A 14165-nucleotide genomic window follows, 5' to 3' on the forward strand; every position below is an offset into this window, starting at 1 on the left:
GACAAGCCATGACAGACATATAGCTGAGTCAATGGGATATTCGGCGTCTTCTACGGCAAACTACGGACTACCATCACGCCCTCCAAAGACTGGGAACAGTGGTAATCGAGCAAGCAGCATTCCGGCTGCCTTGTCTGGTGATGTCAGAGTTCAACACCAACCGTTCGCGCAGCCTGCTACATTCAATGGAGGTTTTCAAGCGCCGGCGTCTCATCAAATGCAGTCAGGCCCTCCGAGTCGTAACGTATCTCCTTCTGATTCGACCTCCGTGGCTAAAGCGACAGGATTTACCGACGGTTCTAAGACTGACGTTCCTACGAGTTCTCTTCTTACACCTAGAGATGGCAATAGCACTCGTGGTAATTTCAAAAACAAATCGTGGAGGGCACAGCCTCACCGTATGGAACAGGATTGGTATCAGCCGCAAGCACACAAGGAATCGTTCTATCACCGAAGCCATCAGGAGACCGCCGGCACTTTACAAGAATCTCGTCGATTCGGTGGTCCGGAGCAATATCAAAGCGGTCCGAACTGCCCAAATCGACAGGCGACTGATAAAGACTATCATGAATGTAGCTGCAATGGTTGTGAGATGCGAAATAGATCCGTTTGGATGAGAATCACCAACAATCCTGAGGGTCACCCAGAGGACATCAGAAGTCGTATCAAGAGCGGGATGAAGGATGTGTTTGGGGAAGTTGAACAAGTTCAACCAATGCCTCGTCAAAATCATCAGCAGGGGCAATACAAACATGGGCATTATAAGTATGGGCAGTACACCTTCATTGTGAGGTAAGTTGACACGAAACATATTGCGAGGTATTAAAGGGTCCGGCTAACCAGAAATTTGTGCCAGATTCAAAATGGAAGAGGCCGTGCCTAAAGCCCTCAATTTCCATGTTGGAATCCTGCCGGGGAAGAGCCTTGAAGTGTTCATTTCTCCGGTTTACCGCTCCAAATGGATGGTCAAAATGCGCCCTGAGAATGGCAATATGGGATTGTTTCACAAGCACCAGCGACATACGCAACCGGGCGATAGCCTGCCTTTCATGGCTCACGGAATGTATGCAGGAGCTGGCTATGAACCAAGTTTGAATGAAACTCATGGCCCATACCATCTTCAACCTGCTCAAAATTTTGGACCGCAACAGACGCCGCATTACTTGTCTCGAGGGCCACAATGGCCGCCATACTACAATCAAGTAGACCAACTGCCTGGCTTTGTGCCTTTTGTTGCTCAGATGCCAATGATACCAAAACAATCAAACCCTCAAAATCCACAGGACTTGCAGCCGCCTAAGCAGGAGCCCGCAAAGACTGATTCGAAAAAAGAAGACGACGGTTTAGGTGCTGGTTATGAACCAGCCAAGTCTTTGGAGTGCAAGGCCCAGTCCAAACCACCCTCTGAAGAGGCGCTGGAAGACGAGGATCTATCTGAGCAAGCCAGGGCTGTCACACCTTCAAGCCAACAAAGCCAGTCATCTGGGCCCTCGAGTCAGAAGGTGAAGGTGTCTCTCCCGCCAGCCTCGCCAACGCAACTTGTTCAGGCAACTGTGAGCCAGGATGACGTGCTCAAAGAAGATCCCTCTACTCCACCGACAGCACAAGAGATTTCAAGCCTGGGAAAGACTCAAAACGTTGTCTCTGCAAAGCCTGTTTCACTAAAAGACCAAAAGCAGAGAGAAGCTCCACGTAAAGTGCTCCTCGCAGCCACAAAGTCTCCCAATACCGCAGCTGTGTCCAAAACTACAGTAGCCGGTTCAACGTCTCGGGCAGACGCCCTCTTCACGGAGGAAGAAATCAAGTCGAGGAAACAGGCCTGGGATAGGATTCCTATGCCCTTGAATCCACGCGGGGCTAAGAGGACAACTCCTACGAAGTGCAAACCTGCCGATAATGGTAAAGATGAAGTTGCAACCCGGGAGCCTGTGGCATCTCGTACCAATTGCGAGGCATCTGGGCCAGCGAAGACCGCCCATGATACAGATGACATGAGCGTCAAGTCTGCGGGATCCAAAACCATGTCGGTTTCCAGCACGCCAACCAAGAGCCCGACATCTTCGAAACCCACAAAGACGCCGTTTAACAGCGAGACAAAGGAAAGGTCTCACCCGAAACAGCGTAATCAAACCACCGAGTCCTCTGGTAGTCCAGTTAAAACCAATACGAGAAACAACAAATATCAAAGCCAGAATCATCAAGCATAGAATGCGGATGGGAAGGAGTCTTTTGTCTCAAGGAACGTAGTCCAGGATTTCAAGTTTCCTGGCAATGGGCGAGACACAATACGTGGAAGGGGGCAGAGAGCCCCAGTTCTTGGTGATGTTTTTGGCCAAGAAAAAGGAAGCGGCATGGCGAGAGGATCGTGGAGAAAACACAAGCAGCCCTCGCGAAGCACCGATTTCAATGGTGGGAACCAACGATTTCAAGACTGGAACGACAATAGAGGTAAGAACCAACCTCTGGTTCCGGCCACACTAGGGAATGATCCAGAAGGAGTAGGAGAACCAAGAGATACTAGCCATGGGCGGCAACAGTCACTTCCGCAAAACACCTTGCAGTCAACTGTTCGGGGTCTCGGTGGTGAAGTGTTGGAGCACGACGCTAGTACTGGAAGCACTGGAGGGAATAGCGGCTCGTTGAAAGTCCCAAGGAAGCGAAAGAATTTTAGAAAGCCAAATCCTTTTTATGCCAAGGAACGTCACAGCGATGATGCAGGCATGGCACAGCAGTCATCGACTACGGCTCCGTGTTTACCAGTGACTTCTGCGAAAACTCGCGAGGAGGGAGCTGAGTCCATAGAGTCTAAGCCGAGCCTGACTACGGAGGTAGAAGCTTTGCCTGCACTTCAAGAGGATGTGAAGAAGGACAATTCTTCCTCCGCAACTGGATAAGAAGGGAGAGTGTACCTTGCAATGTCGCCATCACCAAACCTGCTGTTGCTCAGAGAGACAGATACTCAGGGGTGTTCACAGTGAGAATGCGGACGAAGTCGATCGCGGCCAACAATTTCTAGCTTGCCGGCGGGTGGGAAGCCAATCACCTTGCTGAAGGATCGCGGACGAACGCCATGGCTGTGGTACACATGGCTTGAGCGTGCCAGGGATAGCAAAGACTGGTCATTAATGTCTGGATTGCTGGAAGTCTTTCGGACATCTTGGTCGTGGAATAGGATCGACCACCGGTGACAGAACCAGATAAGTATTGAGTGGTACCGTTGATCTGTTGTGAGATCAGAGACTGCGATTCTAAGGACGATATTTTAGCGAGAGCGGATGGCGTAAAAGCAGCTCTAGGAAGTAATATGAAAGTAGATAGATGTGGACAATAGACACGTTTGCCAGAAACCAAATGACACAACCTGTCTGGTTAGCCTCTCCATCACTCCAAGTTAATCAATCCCACCGTGAATTTTGTCTCTCAAAGCAATGTCACATTCCGTCAACAAAGCAGTGTTGGTACACAGTTCTATTCCATACATACAATGGCAACGCCAGCCATATCCACCACTAATTCTTCGATCGTTACGGCATCGGCCACGGTACGGTATCGTCTATGCGTTCTTCACCAATCCAGTAACCGTATCCTCAATCTGCTTATCCGACAACCCCTCCAAAGATTGTGCCTTTTCATTTCCAAACTCTACCACCCAGTTAGCCATCCATCAAAAGTTTCGCATCGTGTCGTCTCAACGCACCATATCTAGCATACACCTTTGGCAGCGTCCCTTGCGCCTCGCGGATAAGAATCGGGATCTGGGGATTGTTCTTCTTCATAGTAGGATAGGCGCGCGTGAGAAACGACCTGCAAACCCGTCAGCTCACCTTCCGCTCAATTCGTTTGCTGGGATGGATCCAATTAACGTACCTCACCGCGGCGCTCTGCTCTGAAGTCTGGCAGAACAGAAAGCGCACCTCCTTGAGGGTCTTTGTGAATGCGTATTTGCTCGACATGCTGGGCTGGATTGATGCCAATTGACGTGAGGGAAACGACGTGTTGTAGATTGCCTGGTCGTCGGAGCTTTTGGGCAGTCAACTTTTAGCAACGACGTGGTTGGCTGAAGGCGGCAGGATAAAGTGGAGTCCTCAAGTTATGCAGGCACAGATCGCTCGGCGCCGGTCTCGCATTATTGGACGGCTGATCTCCGGACCGTTTGTCCCAAAAGCTTTGGGGGGCAAACGGCGTCAGGAGTTTCCCGCCCGTCACCGGAAGGGTACGGCATCTTGGTTGGAACATCTCGAACTTCGATTTTGTTTTCCTACATATTCGTGGTTGTTCCTTTTTGTTCAACAAGCGAGACTTTCTACACCGACAAGTACGTTTTCACCATCTTCCACATCACGTGTGTTTACGAATCGGTCCGAATTGTTTACACTGTTATACTCTCGGGAAATTTGTTGAGCAACCACAATATGCATCCTAACTAACAAAAACTTCAGGATGGTCGTCGCCAGCACAATCATGCGCGCATCGCGCCCGGCCTTCCGACAAGGCGCCTTCTCCGCACAAGCATCCCAGGCGTTCCGCGCCCAGCGATTCCGCTTCCGCGAGAGCAGCAAGCGGTGGCAGAGCACCGCGGAAGGTGCTCAGCAACAGCAGCAGAGTTGGTTCAAGCGCGCGTGGGAGAGTGAAGTTGGCATCAAAACTGTGCACTTTTGGTATGAGCATCCGTGTAACTTGTCAGGAATATGCCTATGCTAACGAACTTGTTGCAGGGCACCCGTCATGAAGGTCCGTCATAGCCGTATCCGGAGAAAGATGATTTGAAGCAAAACTGACAAGATGCAGTGGGCTCTCGTCCTTGCCGGTATTTCTGATTTTGCCCGTCCCGCCGAGAAGCTTTCGTTTACCCAGAACTTTGCCTTGACTTGCACTGGTCTCATCTGGACTCGGTGGTGCTTGATTATCAAGCCTAAGAACTATCTGTACGCGTTCCACTCTCCACCAACGCAGCACTCTTGTTCAGCTAACAATGTCGTGTTTAGCCTGGCCGCCGTCAACTTCTTCCTCGGTCTCGTCGGTATCGTCCAAGTCAGCCGTATCGCCATGTACGAATCCGCCAAGAAGAAGGGTATTGCGGATGTTGTTGAGGACGTCAAGGAGGATGTCAAGGACAAGGTCAAGGCCTAAAGGCCGCTACGAATACCTATAGCTTGAAAAGCTCACAAACATCAATATCTTGACTGTATTTAATTTCGGAGGAATCATCTGCGAATGGGAAAGCGCAGAGCCACATTCATGGCTAGATTGAAGTCTGGCAAAAACGATGGAATTACTGGCCGGGTAAAAACAGCTCCCGCAGTATGCCAGCTTGCAGCATGTTTGGCAATATTGCACAAACTGTTGATCCAAACTAGATGGGTGTAGATACGTACATTGAGAGATTTACTTGTACAGTACTGACAGCCAGTCAAATGACAGAAAGTGTGTAACATACACGCGATTACATGCTGGGCCACACAATATCGCTGAGACGTGCGTATGTCGCATATACGTACAGAAAGGACCAAATGTTCCGTGTTGTATGTGCTCGAGAAGGTACTGATATCCAGACATCTCAAGCGGGTATAATTCTGCCTACTAGAAATGTGCCATGAGTAGGTACAACTTACTGCGACTAATATAGCCGCCATCAACACAAGATGAAAGAAAGATTTAACAGCCAATCCTCCACCACACCCACATGATATCTAAATCTCCACCGAGAAAGCCACCCAACGCCATACAAACTAAAAGAGGACCTGAGAAGACACTTCCCAGGGCTCATAAAGAAACCAAATGATCAGTTAGTTCCATGCATGAAATCCAATTCCTTATCCGGCATATCTCCAATCCAAGTTAACAGAAATGTCGTAAGTGAATGAATGTACCCAAGCTGCATTCGCCATGCTGTCGTGTCATCAATATTTCCAGAGTTTGACGAATCTGGTTCCATATATACATCTTTTTAAACTTCTCCTTCCCCATCCCCCAAAATTGAATAGATGTCATCAATAATGCGTCGCGGAATTGTCGTTAATCGTTCGGTATTGCAACACTAGCCTTCGGAGTGGCCATCATTGAGAAGCATTTCCAAGACGATTTGGCGGCCTGGTAGCTCTGGATGGCACATTGCAATCTTCACAGAGGCCTTGGATGTGTCCCCTGCCAAGTGCGACTGCCCGTTAGGTCCATAGGCTTGTTGTGATTGAGCAGCATTCCCACCTGTCGGACCCCGGATACCAAAGTCGATTACTCGCACATCTCTTCCGGCAATGATTTGTCGAAGTCGCCCATTCTCTGCATTACGCACCTCCACATAATCCTCGTTGAATAGCAGTAGATACTGCCCATACATGGTCGCACCTCTAGCCTTCTTCTGCTTGCCAGTGTACTCCATGATGAGAGTGCGACTGACGTCGCCATGCTTGTCCACATATACAGCACAGTCTTCATACGTAACGATGAACTCGTTCTCATTCAAGCGGAACATACCGAGTGGTCGTTGGTCTCGAATGCGCCCTGCAATATTTGCAATGGCTGGTGCCTTCAGATCAGGAATCGACATTGGCTGCTTCTTGTCCAGCGTAAGCATCTCAACGCCCTTGGAGGTTGAGACAGCGATATACGTCTGGAAGATGCTAAGCGAAAAGCACTCTGTTGGCAGGTAGAACTCGTCATAATCGCGGAAAGTGTCGGTGCTACCACCACCCGTCTTGCGGCTGCCAAAAAGCCGAGACTTCTTCTCGGTTGCCTTGTGAAATATTGGCTCTAGAACCTTGAAAGATGTGTGTAGACCTTCTTTGCGCTTGTAAAAGACTAGCATTCGGTCCTTCATCCGGGCCGTTGCAAAGTACGTCACATCTTTTGCAAGCCGTTGTGGTGCACGGCGCGTATTGTCGTTGACTGGTGCAGCGAATTCGGACACGGGAGCTATCACATCAAGCGGGTAGCAGATAAGCGACTTGTCCGCAATCACGAGACAAATCGAAAACTCCTCTAGCACAGCAATTTGGGTAACTCGAGCGATTTGCACGGTCTTGACGACAACAGTCAGCATGTGAACACGGCTTCAAAGAAATGACATTTCAATCGAGGGGCACACTTACTCGCATCCATCCACGAGGATTGGAAGGGTCGGTAATATACACACCGTAATCCGTTCCAATGGCAATGACGGACTTTCCAAATGCCGAAAATCCTGTGGCGCAATTCACTTGTGCACGACATACTGCTGCAACCCCTTGCGCGGAGCCCAAGACCTTTTCCAAATCCTGAATCGCTCTGTCGAGTGGCGTGCCCTTGACAGGAACGCCGGATGCCCTGGCGTACATAGAGCCAGCGTCGTAGTGGAAGGCAGCATCTGCAAGAACACGAAGCCTGAATGGTTCGGCATTCTGAGCATACAAAGCCTTGGCATGCCTGGTCTTGGCTTCGATAATGCTATTGCACCAATCGAGCCTGTCTCGGGCAGAGGATGCGTAGAGCGTGTACACTTCATGACCAAGATGCTTTACTTTGAAAGGATACAAAATCTTTCCTTCCGTATCATTGGATGTCGTTGGTGCCAGTGACGTTCCTGAGGATCCTGTCGGTGTATGTTCTAAACCGGGTCTGCCAGTACCATTGCTTGGAACCTTATTCAGTTGCGCGCCAGCAGGCGCGGCAGTGGTTCTGCCAAGGGGTGCTGTTAAGCCCTTTTGTTTCATGACTGGCTCGTCATTCATACTTTCCAGGAATAAAAGGGGCATCGGAATTGGCTGAGAATTGGTTAGTGCGAAGACCTTTAGTGACTGATGTGGTGGGATGTTGTTCATTGACTCACCTCTCTTGACACGTCGTACTTCCTTTCTCCCTTCCCGTCCTTCGGCACCACCACCTTGGCGAGGATCAAATAGTGATCAAAAAGCAGAGCGTGGGAGTCAACCCATCTCATGCCTTTCGAGCCCATCCTTTGGAGTTCGCCCTGCATAATCAATACTCTGCCAAGATGGTCAAGGTTGAGAACAGACTGGAATCCTGGTCTGAGAACTAGCATTCGATCCAATTCCATCATTTGAACTCTCTTGTTGGTTTCTGCCACCTTGGAATCACATTCATGTGTGACGGTTTGAATCTCTTGAATAGCCTTTTGCAAGTTTGCCTTTTCTTCACTGTCTCCAATCATTTTGTGCTCGACACTTTGAAGCAGGAGAATATAACGCTGAAGTCGCTGCACGGGAGTGATCAAGAAATGAGTCCAGTCTTGTTTAGCCGATAGCTTGTGCTTCTGTTTATCCTCGAGGAATCGTTTGAAGATCAAGTTCCGAGCGGCTTCCTTTCTGACCATGTATGCAGCTCGCGGGTAACCGATGGCGTATTCAGTATACACGGATTTCGCTTTGCGAACCCACTCTCGGAACAAGTCGCTGAACCCAACGATCCATGGTCCCTGTTCCTGCTGGCGGTATTTTAGCTGTGCCAACAGGTGGTCCTTGTTTATACGGACAACAGTGTCAAGCATGCCAAACACGGCGGCCAAGAACTTGTCTCGCTTGTCGGGATGAATAATTGGTGGGTTCCTCGTCCGAAGGTCATCTCTATACAATGTCCGGAAAATATCCAGCTGTTTAATATAATTCTCCTCGCCCGTGACAATTTCGTGCAGGATATTTTGGCGTTCGACCTCCTTCTTTGGCTTCGAATCCACATCTTCCTTCGTTAAGTGATAGAAGACATGCCATGCATCTGCTCCCTGTACGTCTTCCGAGAAAACCTCCAAGTCGACCTTCTTCAGAGTTCTTGTGCAATGATGAGAATAACATCGACCACTGATCTCAACGTCATGAAGCTTCGGTGCATAGCAACCCAGCCCGGTCAACTGCCAAAGCACGCCTGAGATATGGCCGTCTCCAAATTTGACCCACTCCTCATCAGGTAGAAGGACTTGAGATTCAAGCATATTGGCAACTGTTTGACTGCTCAAGGCTTCGGCGTCTGCGACATTCATGGTGGGAATCTTGAATACGAATAGATTCGTCACTGCTTCTTCAATGGTTTTCTCTCGCAGGTCCGGTTCACCCTCACCCAATGCGCGAATCCAGCCCTCGATGCCGCTCAATGCCCATGGCTGTGTACACCTGTTGAAGTCGCCAGCTGTGAGTTTGGAAGGCACAAACTTCTTCTTTCGTCCACTAGGGAGCGTGATACTATCGAAAGCGCCAGCGGCCGCCGCTGGCGTCGAGTCGTACTCAAAGGTTGGGCCCTGGTGCGTAATTTGGTGGTGACGATTGACCTTCTTGCGCTCTTCGGCGGCGTCTGTTCTTGACCTCGCAGGAGTTTGGATCTGCGGAGTATGGCTATGGCCACCGAGCGAAATTGATCGCTCCGGGTGCAGCGTCTGCTGGCCACCTTGTTGGTAGAAGTTCTCAGGGCCATCTGCCTGGTAATACCTGGCATCGGCATTTACGGAATGAGATTGTTGGTGTTGGGATCGTACACTATTATGGACGGAGAGCATGGAGCTACTATCAGAACCAGGGCCCGGCGGTAGAGCTGGGAGAGGCCGATTAGTAAGTCCAGGGTGGTAAAACAGGTCTTGATAGTCGTCTTTGGTTGGAGATTCAGTGCCACTTTGCTGCGAATGAATGGAGACTCGTTCTTCCCGGCCCTCATCAAAGCTAAGTCGGTGGGCTTCCGGGGCCTGCAATCCGCCTGTACCTCCATAGTCCATCTCAGCATTATTGAAGGCAGCGGCATTGTCATAGTTTTCTCTCAGAGAGTTGTAGTATCCGGGTGTTGGTAGCGGTCTGGGGCCATCTTGCATGGAGGAAGATCCAGGCAGAGTGCCAATGTCAGCACCATAAGCCAAAGTCCCGGCATACCCCCCACTCAGCATGCCAAGATCCATGCCGCCAAAATCGCTGTCACTGCTGTGGTTCTGGTCCTCGGATGGGAACGGTGGTGGATTTGGTTGAGTTGTGGCAGGAGGAGCCGCAACAGCGGCTGGGACGGGAGCAGCTGGAGCAGGGCCAGGACCACTATACATGAACGGACCGCCACCAAATCGCTGGTCATCGAGCTCTGCTTGTTGCATGGCCAACACACCAGCTGTTCCTTCTGGATCGTCGTCGTCGTCGTCAAAGCGCGGCTGACTTGGTGTTCTGCCAGGAGAGGATCGACTCCCGGGAGAGCGTGCCGAAGCAGAGCTATACGCTCTCAGTCGTTGAGCCTGCTCCTCAGATACCTGACCAGCAATTGGCGATGGCCTGTGTTGGGAGCGATATCCCGCACCACCCAGCTCCGCCTCTATGTCTTGCATTATGGTCTCCTGCGTGATTCTCTCATCATCGTCGTCATCATGGGGCAAGGGACGGCCATGTTCGTCCCAGGGAGTCGCTTCTTCCGGCACATCCTCCATTGGTCGGCTTGGTAGAGGAGCATTTGTTGGATGCCGTTGAAGCCCAGGCGATGACTGAGGCTGCATGTAAGGGGAGGTGCCGGGGGAAGTCTGCGAGTCTGAGCGATGGCGGTTGTAGTATGAGAGATGGTCATGGCTAGACGAGTAGTTAGGGCCGACAGGAATGTGGGACGACGCTGTTGGATAAGGAGCTTGCGGCTGAGCCGCCGTGGTTGGATAAGGAGCAACACCATTTGTGCTGTAAGAGGAATACTGAGTCGACGACGTGTAGTGTGAAGGATCGTATGTTGTTGTTGTTTGATTCGTTGAGGTAGAACCAGCAAAGGACGAAGGGCTGGTTGGAAAAGACTGCTGGAAGCTAGAGGACAAGGAAGGGGACCGCATTGGTTGCGAAAAGGTGGAAGTATGCGTTGGGGTGGGAGAATGCCCGTATGATTGTGCGCCTGCCGTTCCAACACCGGCTGCATAGCCTTGGTCATGTCCTGCATATCCATGGCCGTGATACGTAGCCTGTCTCTGAGGAGCGGTGTTCGTAGCGGCATACGCAGCAGGATTGTAAGCTTGCGGTGTATAGTTTGTAGCTGATGGCGATGGAGCGTTATAAGAGCCTGCGCTGGAGGTGGAAAAGCGCGACGCCGAATGATAGGGAAGCGTCGTGGATTGCGATCTCTGAAAACCGGTGTTCGAGGACGGGACAAAATTCTGAGGATTGTATGCGGACTGTGACGGGGTCGGAGGAGTTGGATCTTGGTATTGATGTTGATAGCCAGACATGGCGCTGCTGGTGGAAGCGTAGCGACCGATGGGTGGATTGCCGCCGCCAACTGGACTCGTCAAGAACAGCTCGTCTTCGCCGCCACGTACAGATTGATCGAACGAAGCGTTTCGGTCATGGCTCTGGTTGTAGTAGGCTGCTTCATCGCCGGTGTTGAAGCTCGGCCGTCGGCCAACACCAGCTGCACCAGCGCCATGCTGATGTTGGTGTTGGTGTTGATCTTGGTGGTTGCCAGATACCGCATACTGGACGGGAGGGACGGAGCCATACCGGCGCTGCTCGTCGCCGCGAAAAGACATGGCGAACACAAATCAAAGCACTCGCAGCAGATGCCGCAGCCGCTGGAGAGGGAGGGCAGTCGATGCTGTCAACGATGGAGTTTGTCGAAGCCGGCGCAAACTCACACACAGGCAGGCACCGGCACCCGAGAGGACGACAACGAGGCGGGTGGTGGTGTTGGTGGTGGTGGTTGTCGTTGTCGTTGTGTCACAAACACACACAGCTGAACCCCGCGGGTCAATGTTGTCGCGCCGAGTCCTGGAAGTGCGAGCGTAACTGAATTGCAGGTGGACACAGCTTGGTGGTAATCACCGCCAAGAGAACCCCCCATTTGGCTCGAGCCTGCGGAGACGGGAACTTGGCGATTGCGCCCACTGTGCAGGAAATGCAATATTAAGGCGTGCGCAAATATTCCTAATAAATAGTACGGTAATGTATCATAGATGAAGCCATGTGCGCGCCGGTCGCAAACCGTGCTCGTGGAGGCGAGCTATGGTGGTGAAGCTGAGAGAAAACACAACGAGCCCAATGATCAGGAAGAAACATTGAAGGGTTCAAGCTAAGGTGTGCTTAAAGCTGGAGGAACTGTGGACCTGGTCGGGCTTGTCTTGTAACACAAGAACAGCCAGCCCTACTTGACTCTAACTTTGCCCGTCGTCTAGTCTGAGGAGCTGGGGTCTTGTTCTGGTGTCAGACTGTACATGTAAGACCATGGGAGCCAGTCGACCCTGTCCAGCAAAGATGCGAACACCTCGTCTCCGTGCAGTGGCTGTGCGTCCAGTCTCTAGTCGCTTCAAACTAAACGCTTGTGGAGGGACCCAAGTAGACAAGTTATGCTTCTCGACCTTTCCTGGTGACCCCAGTTGGCAGTGCGTAGTGTGGCACTTCGCAGGCCTACCAATTGACTGCTCACAGTGTGGGACTCATCAGTTCTCAACCAACACAGGCTCTGACAGGATACTTGACACTCTCCATACGGCACCCTCTGAAAACCAAGCCTCACGGAACGACGTCGGTCAAGAGGCTCAGCAGCAACCTTGATGATGTTGGAGGGCGACTGGCGATGGGTTGAGTGGCTGCAACGACCGACCACCAGCTTGACCAGCTCTCTGAAATCCAGAAGGTTTCTTTCAGGCCTTGACCTCAATACCGCCTACTCTTCCCAGTACGTGAACAGCATTGAAGGCTGAGGCAGAGCTGCGGCGGTGCATGCTTGGGGTAACCCTGGGATTGTCCGCCATGGACAAAGAGAGTTGGGTGTGGCGGGGTTATCGAAGTGCCAGCTTTGTCCCATTCGAATGCGAAAAATCGACAACACGACGATCAATGATGTCGGAGGCGTTTGACGAGGAATTCTGGCCAGAGGTAGGATTCGAAGCTGGAGATTGTCTTTCTTCCTGATGAGGTGCCACATCACGGAATAAGGAATATAGAGCCATTTCGAAAAGCTCAAATGTGTGTACATACATTGAATGCAAACTCATTTGCAGCTGCAATCACAGTCTCACAAATAAACGAACCAGGCCAGATGGATCAAATCGAGTATTGGGCTTCAATGTTTCCGAATGGTGGCGGAAGGCAGGAACGACATTGACTTGACAGCGATATGCCTGCTCGGAACCTGACATGGGGAAGGTGCATCCCGTGTAAGACGTCACTTCAGACCTAGTGACGGAGGCCACTGAGAGGCCACCCATGTCGCCCACCAATTAAATTGGGTTGTGCCTGGCACAGGTCAACGCCCACACTGAAACTCCACAGTCGCACCTTCCCTTTACATTGTAACTTGGACCAGCCAGGGGATTCTGGCTGTGGTCTCATGTCCCAAACTCTTCCCAACCGCCGTGAGCAGAGCCTCTCCAAGATTCGACTTGGGGTCTCACGACGTCACAGTCATGCCGCTGGCGTTGACTCGGCGAGTTCTGTCAACTATACATTGACATATTTTACGATTTATCGAAGCATGCATGAACCCTCAACATCCTGGACCTCTCACGCAACATCAGGTTGGAATGTACGGCGTCCACACTCTTGCTCTTCATCAGGGGCTCTTACACACAGCGCAGAGTTTCACCTAGGAGCTCAGACACCAAGATTGCATTGAAACGTCCACCATCCAAGCTCTTATCACCGGAAAGCGATCCCCAGAGCGGACCATGCGGCTGCAATTGTGTGACGAGGCAAAAGTCAAACGGAAACCGGGTTGACTTCCTCGTCAGTCATAATAACCCCGCCGGACATGCCATACCGTGCGCACCACACATGGAAGATCTTGGTGGCATTGAGGGCCAGTTTGACTGCACAATGCATCATGCTTCCGCTCCTTGTCTGACCCGTGAGGCGCCTCACAACCAACATGAGCACTTTACCGCAAATTGATGTACGGTTTGTAGAGCCGCCCTTTGTTCATTACGCTTCTAACACTCGGGCTTGCCTGTCAATACAGATCTTGGTCGAAGTTGAAATATACTATACCCGGCCTGACGTTGGGACGACTGAACAAGCAGTGGCTTGATCCGTCCAATCAATCACCCCCTTCAAACCTCCAGAGGATCTAATTAACAGGATGGCAATAATAGAATGCATACGGATCCAAAACAAGGTAGCATGCTTTTATATTGATGTTACATTGCAGATCTAGGTAATCAATTCCAATGAAGCATGAGACGATGACAGTGGGCTCAAAATGTTACATTCAACCAATTGCACGCTGTTATCGTCCGAGCAAGTTAC

At 51.0% G+C, this 14165-nt stretch overlaps 6 protein-coding genes across 6 annotated transcripts; 4 read left to right on the forward strand and 2 right to left on the reverse strand.

Annotated features, from left to right (window-relative positions):
* Positions 1-31: 31 nt before the first annotated feature.
* Positions 32-2207, forward strand: VFPPC_08537 (hypothetical protein; the record flags this gene model as incomplete). The annotated part of the gene is made up of 2 exons (XM_018287226.1): positions 32-792; positions 857-2207. The coding sequence occupies 2 exons, from the start codon at positions 32-34 to the stop codon at positions 2205-2207; spliced, it is 2112 nt and encodes a 703-aa protein (XP_018144170.1).
* A 144-nt stretch (positions 2208-2351) lies between these two features.
* Positions 2352-2894, forward strand: VFPPC_16117 (hypothetical protein; the record flags this gene model as incomplete). The annotated part of the gene is made up of 1 exon (XM_018293870.1): positions 2352-2894. The coding sequence occupies one exon, from the start codon at positions 2352-2354 to the stop codon at positions 2892-2894; it is 543 nt and encodes a 180-aa protein (XP_018144171.1).
* Positions 2895-3553: 659 nt separating this feature from the next.
* On the reverse strand, positions 3554-3953 carry VFPPC_16118 (NADH:ubiquinone oxidoreductase; the record flags this gene model as incomplete). The annotated part of the gene is made up of 3 exons (XM_018293871.1): positions 3554-3642; positions 3698-3804; positions 3868-3953. 3 exons carry the CDS (start codon positions 3951-3953, stop codon positions 3554-3556), a joined length of 282 nt encoding a protein of 93 aa, XP_018144172.1.
* A 508-nt stretch (positions 3954-4461) lies between these two features.
* VFPPC_08538 (hypothetical protein) lies at positions 4462-5130 on the forward strand (the record flags this gene model as incomplete). Its single annotated transcript, XM_018287227.1, has 4 exons — positions 4462-4658; positions 4716-4731; positions 4789-4925; positions 4986-5130. 4 exons carry the CDS (start codon positions 4462-4464, stop codon positions 5128-5130), a joined length of 495 nt encoding a protein of 164 aa, XP_018144173.1.
* A 907-nt stretch (positions 5131-6037) lies between these two features.
* On the reverse strand, positions 6038-11452 carry VFPPC_08539 (CNH domain-containing protein; the record flags this gene model as incomplete). Its single annotated transcript, XM_018287228.1, has 3 exons — positions 6038-7018; positions 7089-7739; positions 7805-11452. 3 exons carry the CDS (start codon positions 11450-11452, stop codon positions 6038-6040), a joined length of 5280 nt encoding a protein of 1759 aa, XP_018144174.1.
* A 1799-nt stretch (positions 11453-13251) lies between these two features.
* On the forward strand, positions 13252-13536 carry VFPPC_16119 (hypothetical protein; the record flags this gene model as incomplete). The annotated part of the gene is made up of 1 exon (XM_018293872.1): positions 13252-13536. One exon carries the CDS (start codon positions 13252-13254, stop codon positions 13534-13536), a length of 285 nt encoding a protein of 94 aa, XP_018144175.1.
* Between the last annotated feature and the right edge of the window lie 629 nt (positions 13537-14165).

This window comes from Pochonia chlamydosporia, chromosome 4 (genome assembly GCF_001653235.2).
Source record: "Pochonia chlamydosporia 170 chromosome 4, whole genome shotgun sequence".
Classification (NCBI taxonomy): Eukaryota; Fungi; Ascomycota; class Sordariomycetes; order Hypocreales; family Clavicipitaceae; genus Pochonia; species Pochonia chlamydosporia.